The 16,181-nt window shown below is 37.6% G+C and overlaps 3 protein-coding genes across 6 annotated transcripts in view; all 3 read left to right on the top strand.

The window, feature by feature from the left end:
• The window catches only part of LOC133879391 (putative disease resistance RPP13-like protein 1), a 59,573-nt gene extending 50,170 nt beyond the window's left edge, over positions 1-9,403 (top strand). The window contains exon 8 of the mRNA XM_062317940.1: positions 9,226-9,403. The gene's annotated coding sequence lies outside the window, so the exon portion shown is untranslated. The remainder of the gene's footprint in view (positions 1-9,225) is intronic.
• The window catches only part of LOC133879392 (putative disease resistance protein At3g14460), a 154,108-nt gene that overhangs the window by 38,660 nt on the left and 99,267 nt on the right, over positions 1-16,181 (top strand). The window lies entirely within an intron of this gene.
• LOC133879390 (putative disease resistance protein At3g14460) lies at positions 1,340-7,138 on the top strand. The gene is made up of 3 exons (XM_062317929.1): positions 1,340-5,326; positions 6,605-6,693; positions 6,777-7,138. Exon 1 carries the CDS (start codon positions 1,439-1,441, stop codon positions 5,270-5,272), a length of 3,834 nt encoding a protein of 1,277 aa, XP_062173913.1. The 5' UTR covers positions 1,340-1,438; the 3' UTR covers positions 5,273-5,326; positions 6,605-6,693; positions 6,777-7,138.

The raw sequence follows: 16,181 nt of genomic DNA on the forward strand, positions 1-16,181 counted from the left end.
ATCGTAAAAAATACTCACGGTAGATATCTTATCAGTTTCTTAATTATTGAGAATGATACAATTCTATCTATCAAATGTGTAAAAAATCAAAGGAGCTTCTATATCCATTATTTTAATACAAAATGTTTTTCTTTCTTCTCTCATCTCTCTTCTTTTTGTCTTTTATTAGAGATTGTGTTGAAATTTTGTAAAAAATGTGAAAGTATGTACAAGCTTATATTTGTAAAGAACAAATATTTAATTGATATAAGGATAAGAAAAGTTATTGTAGAGTATATTTGGATAGGGAAGCAAAAAGTAATTTTCTTCCTTAAATTGAAAAAAAAAAAATCAAAAGAAAGCTGTTGTGAATGCTCTTGTGAGGTGTGGTCCTTCTTCTTAGGTATGTGTTTCCTAGGTCCCACGTTAGGGATCCTCATTTAGAACTTTTTCTTAATTATTTATCCTATAAAGGAGTAAAAAATCAATTCAAATTTCTCAAATAATTCATTATTTGAAATAAAGTCAGAATATATGTATGTAGAGAGGCAGTGTAGCCTTTCAAAAATTAATTAAAACCCGACTCATAATAGCAAGCAATATTCATCTACTAGGCTCAATCCTAACCTCAATCTTTCTTCAATTGATCATCTTAATCAATTGAAATAAACCAAAATTAACATCATCACAATAAGGAATAAGTTTGAAAAACATATTCAATATATAAATTCACTTCAACGAAAAATCATAATATTGGAGTGGCTAATAAGTTTGCATCTAAAATCGTACAAAATAGAAAACTTGTTTTTTTTTTTTTTTTTTTTTTTTTTCATAATATGACATAACATACACATTAATTGCTGTAAAATTTAATCTCAAACAAATAATTTTTCTTTATCACGTAAAATGAATACCAATATATAAGAGATGTGTAAAAGAATATTTAATTCACTCAGACGTCCAGTTGCATAATACAGAGACTTTGGGTTCTTCTTCCACGAAATAAGATGGCACATGAATATTCATGCATTCTCAGAAGGACTTTTCAATTCCTTATGTAATAAAGCGGACTAAATTGACTTAATCCCCACCTTCATTTCCTTTGATTTCTTCCATTGCGATTTGCAAAGAAGAGACAAAATGGGTAGGGCTTGAGATATTTTTAAATTGACATCAATCACCCACATTCATTTCCTTTGATTTAATTTCTTTCAACATTCAAAGAAGAAACACGTGGGTAGGGCCATGTGCGTCCATTACTTGTTTTGCTTTTTCATTAGCATGGGCCATGCAGCCTGTGAGGTCATTGCCCGTTGGCTGTTTCCTATATATATATATATACATGTTCTTCGGTGTTTGTAAAAAGCTAAAGATACCTTGCATTCCAGTCTCATTTTGCTCTGCCCTTTGCAATCATCTTCCTTCGTTTCCTTTGATCATTTCCAAACAAGATAACAACATGGCTGAAACTGCAATTGCAGCTGCTGGCATGTTTATCTCTCCCATCGTCCAAGTGTTTTTTCAAAGAATGGCGTCTGGCGGCTTCGTTGACTTATTTCGGGGACGAAAACTCGATGATGGGCTCTTAACGAGGTTCAAGATAAAATTGCTGTCCGTGAATGCAGTGCTTAAGGATGCGGAGGACAAGCAATTTACAAGGCCTGATGTGAAAGTGTGGGTTGATGCTGTCTATGATTCTATCTATGATGCTGAGCAAGTCTTGGACGAGATTTCTACAAAAGCCCAGCAACGCAAGTTGGATGCTGAATTTGGAAACTTTGGAAGTAAGGTACGTAACTCCATCTCTACTTGTCGTTTTCTCAAGAAGGTAGAAAAACAGATAAAAAAGCTACTTGGCACGCTAGATTTTCTAGTAGATCAAAAGGAGGATTTAGGTTTGAGAGAAGGTACTGTTGGAGGGAATCCATCAGAAAGACTGCCCATCACTTCTTTGGTCGATGAATCTCGTATTTTTGGTAGAGATGGTGATAAAAAGGCAATAATTAACTCGCTGCTCTCAGATGGTGCAAGTGGCGATGAGATGGGTCCGGGTGTGATTGCCATAGTCGGCATGGGGGGAATTGGTAAAACCACCCTTGCTCAGCTTGTTTACAATGATGAAATGCTGAAGGACCATTTTAAGCATAAAGCATGGGTTTGTGTTTCAGATCCATTTAACGTGTTCATGGTCATGAGAACAATTATAGAGGCAGTAACTCAATCACCTTGTGATATTATGGATAATTTAGATCAACTTCAAAATGGTCTCAAGGAGAGATTGACAGGAAAGAAATTCCTAGTTGTTTTAGACGATGTTTGGGAGAAGAACGTGGACAAATGGGAGGTCTTACGTAATGCTCTTAAATCTGGGGCACAAGGAAGTATGGTTATTGTAACAACACGCGATCATGATGTGGCAAAAATCATGCATGGTAAATATCATCCTATAACGGATTTATCAAAAAATGATTGTTTGTCACTATTTGCAAAATATGCATTAATCCCCAATGGTAACTTTAATGCATATCCACAACTTAAAGAAATAGGAAGCCAAATCATAGAAAAGTGCAAAGGCTTACCTTTAGCAATCACGGCAATTGGTGGTCTTTTGCGGTCTAATTTATGTTTTGGTGAATGGGATAAGGTATTGAGAAGTGAATTATGGGATTCACCAATTACACATACAGACATCCTTCCTGCTCTAATTTTAAGTTATAAATATCTTTCGCCACCTATAAGGAGATGCTTTGCATACTGCTCCATATTTCCAAAGGACCATGCTTTCAAAAAAGATGAATTAGTCTTATTATGGATGGCAGAAGGGTTTTTGCCGCAACCCCAAAACATAACAATGGAAGAAGTTGGTGATAATTACTTCCTTACTCTTGTATCGAGATCATTACTCCAACGATCCAAGAGCTATGTGCATGATGTATATGTAATGCATGATCTTGTCAGTGATTTGGCAAAGTTTATAAATAAAGAGTTCACTTTATGCCACAAAGATGACTATTCTCGTGAAATTCTAAGCAAGACTTGTCAGTTCTCATTTCCTTCTAAAAATTTTGATATTAAGAAGTTAGAGACCTTTCAGGAATCTATGAGGTTGCGCACTATCATAGGTTTAAATCAATTCTCAGTTGATGATTTCGGATCTAGACTCAAAATTTTATTACCGCTGATAAGATGCTTACGAGTCCTTATTCTATCTCATTTGACAATGAGTGAGTTGCCAGACTCAATTGGTAAATTTAAACATTTACGTTATTTGAGCCTTCGTAAATCTTGGATTGAAAGGTTACCTGATTCTATATGTAAATTGTGCAATTTGCAAATATTGAATTTATCATGTTGTCGACGTCTTGCTGCCTTGCCAAGAGATATGCATAAACTCATTAATTTGCGTCATCTTGATATTGCTAGAACTAGGATAATGGAGATGCCGATAAATCTGGGTAAACTAAAATGTCTTCAAACATTATCTACATTTATCGTTAGCAATAGTGGATGTGGCATTGAAGAGCTAGGGAAACTTACAAATCTTCGAGGATCACTTTCTGTTTTGGTGCTCCAAAATGTTGAATCTCCAATGGCTGCTGAGGGTAGAAACTTGAGGGATATGAAGTACCTTGAGAATTTGGTTTTGAAGTGGAAAGGTGATACTAATGCTTCGGAAAGTCATAAAATCATACTTGATTGTCTCCAACCCCATACAAACTTGAAAAGCCTCACTATCAAAGGTTATGGGGGCACAAGTTTTTCAGACTGGATTAGGGATGCTTCATTCTCTAATATAGCGTCTATTCTTCTACAAAATTGTAAATTTTGTTGTAGCTTGCCACCACTTGGGCAACTACCCTCTCTGCAGGAACTCTCTATTGTTGGGTTGGATGGAGTTGTTACGATAGATCGTCAGTTTTATGGCAGTGGATCTCCTTGGATGAAGCCATTTGGAGCCTTGAAATCTCTATGTTTTTCTAAGATGTTGGAGTGGGAGAAATGGTCTCCCTTTGAGGCTGGAAACGAAGGTCGAGCTTTTCCTAATCTTAGAGATCTTTCGATTTGTGATTGCCCTAAGCTTACAAGTGGGTTGCCCGCCCATCTTCCTTCTTTAGCCAAAATTTTCATTTATGATTGTCCCCAGCTGGTGGCTTCAATCCCTAAGGCTTCTTCTCTACGTACACTGGATTTTTCAAATTGCAATACGATTCTATTAAACCAATCGCCAACTGGAATACAGGAGCTTAGCATCACAAGCTGTCGGAAGTTAGAGCTCCCAATGCACTTGAACTATTCATCGCTTGAAATTTTGACGTTGGACGGTTGTGGTTTTCTCAAGTCCTTTCCATTATTCCCAAAGCTTCGTCGTCTGGAAATCTCAAATTGTAAGGATCTAGAATCTCTTACAGTTGGAGAACAACTTGAACAAGATTTACTCCTCTCGCAGATAGAAATCTGGAAGTGCCCAAATTTTGCATATTTTCCACATGGAGGATTGCGGGCCCCTAACCTTAAAGATTTTACGATCAAACATTGTAGGAGTCTTCGGTCACTACCTGACAACATGCACATACTTCTTCCCTCTCTTGAGAAATTGGATATAGAAGATTGTCCACAAGTTGAGTCGTTTCCTGAAGGGGGCTTGCCTTCCAATTTGAATGAAATTATCATCAGATGGTGCCCTAATTTTGCATATTTTCCACATGGAGGATTGTGGGCCCCTAACCTTAAACATTTTATAATCTACGATTGTAGGAGTCTTCGGTCATTACCTGAAAATATGCACATACTTCTTCCCTCTCTTGAGAAATTGGATATAAAAGATTGTCCACAAGTTGAGTCATTTCCTGAAGGGGGCTTGCCTTCCAATTTGAATGAAATTTCCATATTCGGTTGTGACAAACTCTTTGCAAGCCAGTTGGGGTGGGGTTTGCAAACTCTCCCGTGTGTTAGAAGATTCTCAATCGGTGACAAATTTGAAGATGCAGAGTCCTTTCCAGATGAGGGGTTGCTGCCTACCAATCTTACCTATCTTTTCATCGGGAATTTTCCAAATTTGAAATATTTCGACACGAAGGGGATTCAACACCTCACTGCTCTTGAAAAATTGGAGATCTGGCGCTGCCCTAAGTTAGAGTGCATGTCAGAAGATGGGCTACCTGCCTCCCTTTCTACTCTAAGGATCGGCTACTGTCCTTTGTTGGAGAAAGAGTGGGAAACGAAAGGAGAAGAATGGGGCAAGATTGCTCACGTCCCCAACAAATATATTCTTGATTACTCCATAGGCCACTGACGGATTGAATGAGCTAAGAGTCCAACAAGAGTCTCCACTTTATTTTAAAGTCAGGTACTTTCCTTGTTTAGCCAGCTAATATTTATTAATATAATTTTTCATTTCTATTTTATTTTATCTTAGCCAATATCTCTGATGAAATAGAGTGCTTTGCCCTCTGGTTTATTCTTCCTTTGTTTTCGTTTAATAATTCTGTTTTGATTTGAAGTCATTCAAAAAGATAGAAGAATTAAAAGCTCAAAAGATTTCAAATCAGTTGGGTTCTAAGTGGTGTTTTGCCTTTTGGACAGGTCATCCAGAATGAAATATAAACTTTACTCGTTGCAGATGGTCAACTGCTACACATTTTTTTGCATCTTCTTCTCAACTGCTGTCATTCTCTTCCAATAGGCTTTGTTGATTGTGCCAGATCAAACTGGGTTAAGAGTAATTGGTTATGCCATTTTTGAGTTCACAGCATGAGTTACTTAGACAAGGGCACTAAGAAATAGTTTAGGAATTGATGCATGGAATAAGAAGTTAGACCTATTCCCACCCACCTTTCTCATTTTCCTGTAGTTGATTCTATTGCCTGTGAATCCATTATCCTAATACCACTTTTCATAACCGTCTCTTTTATCCAGCTCCATTGAAAGCTCTGAAATGCTGTATATACGTTTTATTGGCGTGTCCTTTTGCTTTGGTGGCAAACTTCTCTAGTGAAGGTGTTCTAGCGGGTGGTATATTCTTTGATCAGCGTCTCTTCATGCTTTTATGATCAATTTTATGATCATTTTTCCCTCTTGGTCAAAAGAAATATGGTTGTGCCCACAACTTAGTTGCCGAAGATAGTTTGGTCAGAAAATTGGCAAAATTGACTGATACACCTTTCTTAAGCTTTGGTGATAACTTTACTACCCATGGTTCAGAACAATTACAACAAGAACCAGATAGATATGAGCAGAGTGCTGACCAACTGTTGATGATTGTGTCCAATGTGCTTCCATTGATGGCTGATGCTTTAGTTATTACTCATGCTGGTGGTGTATCTTGTGGGAGAGCACGTGAGTGACATCTTTAATTTAGTGATAGAACCCGGGTGCTTGCTGTATGAAATTCTTTGTTGTTTCTTTTCTATTACATTTTTGGCATGTTATTTTTCATTCAGTTTTTCACTTGATAATTAGAACAATTCAGTTTCCATCTAATCTATTAAAGATGGATGACATTTCTAGTTATTTTAAGAATAGCGCAGAATCATATGGTAAATTCTCTCTTGAATATCTATCTATCTATATATATATTAACCTCTATATTTGGTTTCTGTTAATGAATTTTCTATGTTTGTTGCAGAGAAATACGCTAGGGCTATAGGTCTTCTTTTCTTCTAGATGTTAACTTCTCCGTGATGTTTATCAGGAATTATAAGCGGCGGGAGAAAGGTAAAAAAGACTTTGTTTAATTCTCCACAGCTTTGTTTGTCCTAGCTTATCTGACCATAATTTTGGTTTACAAACTGAAACAGGGGACCGAGTACTTATTGGTATTCACTCTCCCAGTGAACTGGAAACGCAGTTGAATGATGCTTCAATGGCATCTCTCCTGGTGTTGTGGTGTGCCTTGAATCAAGTGAAGTGTGGCCCAGCTGTGTTGGAGTTGAGTTGGCCGACTCAACTATCTCCAAGTCCTCCTAGGTGTAGGAGTTTGAGAAGCTTATAAAAGGGCATGTGATGTTCAGAATTTTATAGGGTGCAAAACGTGAGTAGCAGCTTGTGTGCAATGTTATAGTGAGAATTGGGTGTATCGGGATTTTGGGTTCTGAGTGATTTTCTCTCTACTATGTTTTGTACTTCATCTTCATAGTAAATTTATTCGTGATTGCCTCTACCAGTGGACGTACCTCTTATTGAGGGAACCACTTCAATTTTGGTGTCGTGTGAGATTAATTTAATTTTACTGTTTTTTTATTTTTCACATCTCACAGGTCTTGGGAAATAAGATAAATTTCCTAACACCTAACAATCATGTTCTTCTCTGAAACTTACCCTTGCCGTTACGTTTCTCTTCTTTACACAAGTTTAATGCAAAAATACAAAAATATGAATTCTAGGAGCAAGAAGCACTAGAACTCATATTCTGATCTAGAAGATTTTTCCAATGGTGACATGAATATGGAGAGTTTAAGGAAATTGTTGGAAATATTGGCGTCTCACCAAATAGAGAAATTAAATTAGCATCACACCAAGGGAATGGTGTCTCTGCACGAGAGCAGAATAATCACAATTTACAAATAATAAAATATGTTTATTCATCAATTATAATATGATGTAGTTGAAAACTTTATGACCATCAGTTAAGCCTTGAGATGCGGATTATGTGACTTATCAATTGAGGAGACAGGCATCCTTCCTACTCTAGGATTAAGTTATAAATATCTTCATCACATTTAAAACGATGTTTTGCATACTACTCCATATTCCTAAAGGATTATGCTTTCAAAAAAGATAAATTAGCCTTTGGCAAAGGGTTTCTTGCTACAATCCAAAAACAAAACAATGGAAGAAGTTGGTAATGATTACTTCCTTGCTCTTGTATCAAGATCATTATTCCAACAATTAAGCGAAGATGAATATATAATGCATGATCTTGTTAGCGATTTCGCAAAATTTATATATAAACAATTCGCCTTAAGCCATTTTACATGATTAATTAAGGCGAATTGTTTATATATCAGGAATTTGCTCTTCCATAAGGATGCAGACCGGCGGCGAAGGCCTTAAGCATATTGGACCAATAATTTAGGATGAGCCTTCATCGCACCTAGAGGTAGTTCAAATATTCAGATTTTACTCTAATGAACATTTGAATCTTTGTTAAGAAATCAGAGGAAAAGATGTTATTCTATCTTGTGAATTAATTGTTATCAGAATACAGGACACTCTCATCATGCATACGGGTTATTATCACTTTCAAGTTATTTCTGCGGTGGTGAAAAATGATCTTGAGCATTTCAAATGCTAGGACCTTGAAATTCTGGAAAGATACTCTTTCTTTTTTTTCATACCGTAAGTATCATACCAAATGAAGGAAAACTACAAGGCTTTTTTCTTTTTTCAATTTGGTAAGATTTTAACATATTATTTTCATTAAATCCAGATGAAAACAATTTTGTTGCAAAATTTTCCCCCCGTTTCTTGATGTGGTTAAAGGTTATCAAGTGATTATTTTCTAAAGTGAGTTGTGAGTTCAAATCCCCATAAGAAAGCTTGCCTGTGGACATGCACCATCCCTTCAAACTTAAGACTAAGGCCACAGGTAGTGCAGGGAGAAGTAGATTTTGTAGTTGTTAACCTAGTGCCGCCCCACCTTTTTCCTCAGAACAACTTTGCTGCTTAGTGTTGGATAGTTAGAACTTAGAAATATCCTCTATTAATCACCCATGTGCTGTAGGGGGTGGTGAACTTTGCTGCTTTATGGTTAAATTTATGAATTCTATTTTAGCTTTGAAAATCTGAACATAAAGAGCTTTTACTTGCTTGTTGGGGCTAAAGTTTGTTTTGTTTCGGTCTTTGGATGCAATGGCTGTGCTATGGTCCTGACGCTCTGGTTAAACGGATGCGCCATTTGTAGGCAATTTGTATTTGGTGTTTGGTGTTTGGTATGTAGAGCTTTTTAGTAGTTCTATCTATATTCATTCTATAACATGTTTATTTTGTGTTAGATATAATATGACCTGTTTTTCCTCTTTTATATTCTAGCCAAAATTCCCTGCTCCTCTTGGTACCATTTAACCTGTTGTGATGCCCTTTATACCAAACAACTAATTTCTCTTGCACTGAAAAATGCAGAGCTATCATATATTAAAAGATTGGCTTCTGCATTAATTGGTTTTCACCCTATGTGTTGCAATTATTATTCACTTAGTTGTTTTATGCTAATTAATGTTGTTCCTGTTTGTGCTTTCTTTGCCCCAGCCCACCAACAACCTTTCATCACAAGATCGTTTTCAATGAAGATAATTCAAAGAAATTTGGTGCATTATGACAGTGAAACGAATGATCAAGACAAGGCGGCAATGAAATTGAAGTAAAGAACGGGCAGATTGCTTCTAGTCTCTTAATTCCTGGAATAAAAAGCTTTTACTTGAATGGTTAACTTTCTAGTGGATTAATTGCTTTCTTTAATGGAATATAACTGGCAAAATACTCATTTGAGCTGCAACATTTGGTTGATGATCAAGAAATATAGCGTAGTAGAGTCTTGGATTAAACAATTTTCTGTTGATTTTAAGGGTTTGGCATTTTGGGTGGACGTTCAGTTTTAAGTATTGGTTCACTTTTGTCTTTAAATCTATTGCAATACATTCGTCTATTACAATTTTGAGAGGTAGAACATTTGGGATTGAGATCCCGTGCGATACCGCTAATCTTAACTGTTCAGTTTAAATGAATGATTTAGGATAAGACGCGCACATCGGCACATATATATAGAATTATAAGAGCAAAGGACTAATTAAGGATTAATTATAGTGTTCTCACTAGTTAATTTTGTCGCTTCACGTCAATCTGATAGGAATCGATGCAAGAAGAATTGTCTATTGCATTTGGTTGTGCACTTCTTTTTGTTGATTATCTGTATTGGTTTTGGTTGGCACGATTTGAAGACTCACTTTCTCTTTTTATAAAAGAGAATAGGATGCTCTCCACTATTATTGATCTGAGGTTATATCTTCTATATAATAAGGACGGAAATTGTATAACTCACAAGTAAGTGTGATATGTGTCATTTAAACATGTGAGAAGCACATGTTTTTTTAATTATGTTTTTAAAAAAAACATGTAAGAAGCTTATGCTATTAAAACAACATGCGCTTATCACATGCCAAGAGACACATATCAATCTTACGTGTGGATTGTAGGAAATTTCTGCCCATATAATAATGAGCTATATATAATGATATATTGATTGTCCTTTCCTGTGATTATAGATGTCTGATTATATATAGACGGGACAAAAATTTCTTATAAGTTGGGCTGAGGAAAAGAGTAATGTTATATACACTTTTACTTTTTCATCTATTTTCCTATTTTTTCTAGGTGGTTTTTAAAATTACCATTAAATTTGGAAGTGTAAATGTTGTGACAATAATAATTTTAGGGATCTCAATGAAGCAGAAAATAGTATAATAGAAAATAAATCAATCACACAAGACATCGAGATTTAAGTGGTTTGGCTTAAGAAGCCTACACCCACTAGCAGAGGTGATCCGGAGAAAATTTACTATCAGAAGAGACTTGTGAATTCAAGTAAAATATAACAAGAAAAACTATTGTCGGAAAGTAGGAGTATGTGTAGCATTACTCATAGAAAATAAATCAATCAATCACACAAGATACCAAGATTTAAGTTGTTTGGCTTAAGAAGCCTACACCCACTAGCAGAGACGACCCGGAGAAAATTTACTATCAAAAGAGATTTGTGAATTCAAGCCAAATACAACAGGAAAAATTAGTGTGAGGAAGTGGGAGTGTGTGTAGCATTACTCATAGAAAAATTCTATCAATTCAATTTCTAAAAGTATTATGTATTCTTTAGCATGCGTAAAGTACATATTTTTTTTTTAGGGAAAATTACAATTTAGCCTCTCAAATTATCACCCGTTTTGCGGATAGCCCCCTAAACTGCCAACACTCCGACTCTGCCCCCCCAAATTGCCAACGACTCCCAAAATGGCCACTCCATTAGCTCTTCCCGTCATAATGGATGGAAAACACATCACGTGCATGACACGTGATATTTTAGGACTCAAACCACCGAAAATGCCCCTGTCCTCAGAGTTTAAATTGCGAAATTACCCTTGTAAACAAAACAAGCACTTACCCTTGTATAGAGTGGTATTTGGTAAAATGATTTTACGAAAATGCCATTCAGGTAAATAGATGGGCATTTCGTTTTAAACCTAGAACCATTTTACACCTAGAAGTATTCGGAGTTGCTGTTCGAGTGTGGGTGTTTAGGGTTCGGCCGAAATCTTCACCGGAGTGTGGGTCTTCGTCGGAGTGTGGGTGCTATTGTGCTAGCTGAAATCGTCTCTGGTAAAAACCCAAAATCGTGGACATGGCGCGCAGTGATTTTAACCCTCTTTCGTGAAAAAACCAACCGAAAATCTTCGCCGGAGTGTCGGTCTTCGTCGAAGTGTGGGTGCTGTTGTGCTAGCCGAAAATCGTCTATGGTAAAAACCCAAAATCGTGTACTTGTTGTGGTGTGATTTTAGCCCTCTTTCGTGAAATACCCAAAATCGTGTGGGTTGCGTCGCGTCGCCTCGCCGAAGTTGAATCGCCTTGCCGGAGCTACCTTAAGTCGCCTTGCCGAAGTAAGTTCCCCTACTTTGCTGGATTTCCGCTGCAGTGCTTGGTTGGAGAAGAATGTAGTTTTTCGGTCACCAAAGGTAACAATGACCAATTCTTATATAATGTCCAATATATTTGGGGTCCAGACTTAATTCTTTTTTTTGTTTTGTTGTTTTTTATGATTTGTATCTGCATGTCGGCTTACCCAACAACTCCTTTTGGGTGTAGGGACAGATTCCTTATGTTAGGACAATGTTTAATCTGTTATTTCGGGTAGGGACCGATTCCATTTGTCTGGTGCTTTGTTTACTTTGTGGTAGGCATTGTGACTAAAATAATGTTGGAAAATCTGTGTTGGGTGGTCCCCTAATCGTGTGAGTGTGTATTTCATGTGGTCCACTAACAGTACTAAGTCTGTGTTCGGTGGTCCCCTAATCGAGTGAGTGTGTATTTCATGTGATCCACTAATAATTGAATATCTGTTGAATTGTATGTGGTCCAGCTCTGGCAGTGCACTTTTAGATTTGCCAATGTAAATATGAGGGCCATGGTGAGTCCTTGTGCATATTAATAATGCACACCATGCATGCACTCGTCCGATATGTAAATATCAGTGCCTAAATATCAGACTTTTACTTATATATTTGCCTAATGCCTAATGCTAAATTTTAGATTTGCCTAATGCTAATTTATTTATTATGTTTTGTTGTGAAGATGGCTGTACGAGAACTTGTTTTCGAGGTGCGTTTTGGTGGTCATATAGATAGGTGGCTTATGGATTCATATGTGGGTGGGGATGTTGATGTGTTCAAGGAAGTCGTTGCGGAGGATAAGATGTCATATTCAGTGGTTGAAAATATTGCTAAAACTTATGGATATAAATCAGGGGATTTAATGTACTACTTACTGCCGGGTAGTACTATTCGAAATGGTTTGACATTAATTACATCAAACCATGATGTAATTGAAATGGTTAAACTCCACCAAGGTCTGCCAATTGTAGAGTTGTACATTGTTTCATTTGATGAGCCTTTACCCGACAGTGAGTATGAATACGATGATGATGATGGTGATGATGGGGGGTATTCTAGGATTGAGAGAGATGATCCGTATTGGGATGAGGTATATGAACCGGATCTTTTTGTTGAAAATAATGATATTCTTGAGACTTCCATAGGGGGTGGCATGGGAGCTGGTCAACATGTTAGTGGGAGGGGCATGAGAGAGGGTGAAGATGTCCGGGGGGAGGGCAGTGTAGACAATGAGGAGGGTGAGGAAGGTGAGGAGAGTGAGGAGAGTGAAGATGGTGTTGAGGATGATGATGATGACGATGACGCCAACTCAGACATGGCGCGCAGTGATATTCTAATATCTCCTCCCAACTGATTGACAAGTTCAAGGCACAACCTAACATGCCTGTAAAGGCAATCCTAAGGGAGGTGAAGGATCGTTGGGGTGTGGATGTAAAAAAAAAAAACAGATTGTATAGAGCGAGAGTACTTGAAAAAGAGAAGATTCGTGGGAAAGTGAATCTTCAATACCAGAAGCTTTGGGATTACTGTGAAACAATAAGGAGAACCAATATTGGTAGTTGTATAATGATGAAGTTGGAGAGACCTATACCTGATCTACCTGCAAAATTCCAGAGATTGTATTTCTCATTGTCTGCCATGAAAAGCGGTTTTATGTCTGGTTGTCGGCAAATCATTGGATTAGATGGATGTTTCCTAAAAGGTCCATACAAGGGGCAACTGTTGACTGCAGTTTCGAGGGACGCCAACAATCAGATGTATCCAGTGGCCTTCGCAGTTGTAGAAGCTGAGGTAAAAGACGGTTGGACTTGGTTTCTAGAGGCTTTGTTATCGGACCTTGGTAATGGTCCTGCAGAAGGATGGACGTTCATTTTTGATTGTCAGAAGGTAATTCTTCAATTACTTTTTCATTCATTGAATCATAGTTGTGAATGTTTGACATTTTAATTTCATTGTATGCAAGGTCTAGTTCCGAGTTGGATTTGGTTGCTCCTGGTGTTGAACATCGGATTTGCGTAAGACATTTGTACGCAAACTACAGAGACTCAGGACATCGTGGTTTGGCGTTGAAGGACAAGCTATGGAGCGCGGCTGCAGCCTACACTGAGGCTGATTTTTTTAGGGAAATGGATGAATTAAAGTGGATAAGCCCGGATGCGTACGATTACTTGTTGAAGATAGACCCAAGTACGTGGTCTAGAGCTTGGTTTAGCACATTCACGAAATGTGATTTGATTGTGAACAATCTATCAGAGTGCTTCAATGCCTGGATTTTGAAGTTGTGTGATTTGCCTATCATATCGATGATGGAGATGTTGAGGAAGAAATTGATGAAAAGATACCAGAAGAAGAGAGAAGGCATCAGTACCATGGAAGGTCGGATTTGTCCAAAAATAAGGGCACGGTTAGATGAATGCGGGCAGGATGCTGGTCACTGCTACTGCACATATGCTGGGGATGGATTGTTTGAAGTCACACACAAGGAGAAACAATATGTGGTGAACCTAGTGAGGAGAACATGTGGCTGCAGACAATGGGACATGACCGGTATCCCATGTGCACATGCAATCTGTGCAATTTGGAGTGATAATGCTGACCCTCTTGATTATGTTGATGTTTGGTATACTGTGGACATGCTTAAGAAGGCATATAATGAGATTGTTTATCCAATGCCTGGAGAAGATCACTGGACAAAGACAAACGGCGAGCATGTAGACCCACCAATGGCTAGAATACAACTTGGGAGGCCGAGAAAAGTAAGGACAAGGGGTCCAGACGAGCCTAAAAATCAGTACAGGATGAGGAATGGTGGGGTTACTATGAGATGCTCAAGATGCAGGGGGGTTGGACACAATGCAAGAACATGTTCCCGGATAAGAAGAGAAGCAATGAACTACAGAGGAGAGGGCATGAGTGCATCTCAGGTGAAATTATATCGTGTTTGATTTCTACTTTGTTACTACTTTTTCAGTTTTGTGGGCTGTTTAAAAGCATATCACCCCCTTGAAATTGACAATTTTTATTGTGATAGGCACAAGTTGATGATGGTGGTCAAAGCTCCCTCTGTCAAACATCTAATCTCCAGTCTACAATTGACGCTGAACCAGTGAGTTTCAAAACACACAGTGTGACCCACCATTTACATTGCAATTTACACTAATGTTGAAAATATGTGCACATTTTGCAGCCATCAATTTCCCATAATACCCCACCTATTACTATTGCTTCATCTAGAGGTATGGGTCAGAGTAGAGGTAGGGGTAAGGATAGGAGTATTGGTAGGGGTAGGGGTAGGGGTAGGGGTAGGGGGTCAACCTACCCCACAAGGGATGCCATCTGTACGAACAAGAAGTCGGTATGCGTCACAGAATCAAACTCGAACCAATATCATTGTAAGCACTCATCTACACTCCTCTCTTATGTGTTGATTTCTAATTATTTCTTATTCAAAATATTGATTTTGTTTTGAAATAAATTACAGCCTGAAGGTAATGTGAACAAACTAAGATGGTATGGACCCCAAACGATCGGTCAGCCTTGGTCACAACCTCATCCTCAAACAACTGTGATTGTAAGCACTCAAAAACATGCATCTACATTTTTTTTTTTAGATGCACTCAGTTTGTTACTGCATTTTTAGATTATATAAATTAGTACCCTAATTAATGGTTTAAATTATAGTCTCAAGGTACTGTTAATACAGTAAGACTATATGGACCTCCGCAGACAAGGAGCCAATATCAGTCACAGCCTCTGCCTCATATTAATGCTATTGTAAGCATTCAAAATCCCCATGTTATGTGTTGGATTTTGATTTATTTTTTACTCATTGTGAGCACTAATTTCCTTTTGAATTTACAGTTCTAGGGTACTGTTAATACAGTACAACTGTATGGACCTCCTCAGACAACAGGACATTCATAGCCACCTGGCTCTTCACAGCCACATGGCTCTTCTCAAACATTAGGTTGTTCTCAGGCATTGGGTTCTTCTCAGTCGGTGGGGTCTTCATCAAGGCTAGTGACCAAAGCTAGAAATATTGATCCAACAGTAGAGAAAGCAATGGAAATGATTGAGGCTAAGAAGAACAAGAGAAAAAGGCCGGATTGGAAGTGATTGAGCATCAATGTTGTTTTGTTTTTAACTTATGTGGTGTTACATATGCAACTGTTAACTTACATGGAATAGTTTGTTGGGTTGCGGTGTGATTTGTATGTTGTTGGATGACACAACATGTTTTTTGTGTAAGTATGTTTTGGATATGTTTTGCTGACATATAACTATTTTAGGGATTGTAATTGGAATGGCTATGGTACAACTATTTTGGGGATTGTAAGCGGAATGGCTATGGTGTAGTGCAAGTATGTTTTGGATATGTTTTGTTCACGAACAACTATTTTCGGGATTGCAAGTGGAATGGCTATGGTATTTGATGTCAACTATTTTTTGTATTTGAATTGTTTGAGTTTGAGTTTGTGTTTGTGTTTGTGTTTGTGTTTGAATTGTAAATTTTATACATCCCTTACAAGTCCATATCAAAAATCACAC

This window comes from Alnus glutinosa, chromosome 10, assembly GCF_958979055.1.
Source record: "Alnus glutinosa chromosome 10, dhAlnGlut1.1, whole genome shotgun sequence".
Taxonomy (NCBI): domain Eukaryota; kingdom Viridiplantae; phylum Streptophyta; class Magnoliopsida; order Fagales; family Betulaceae; genus Alnus; species Alnus glutinosa.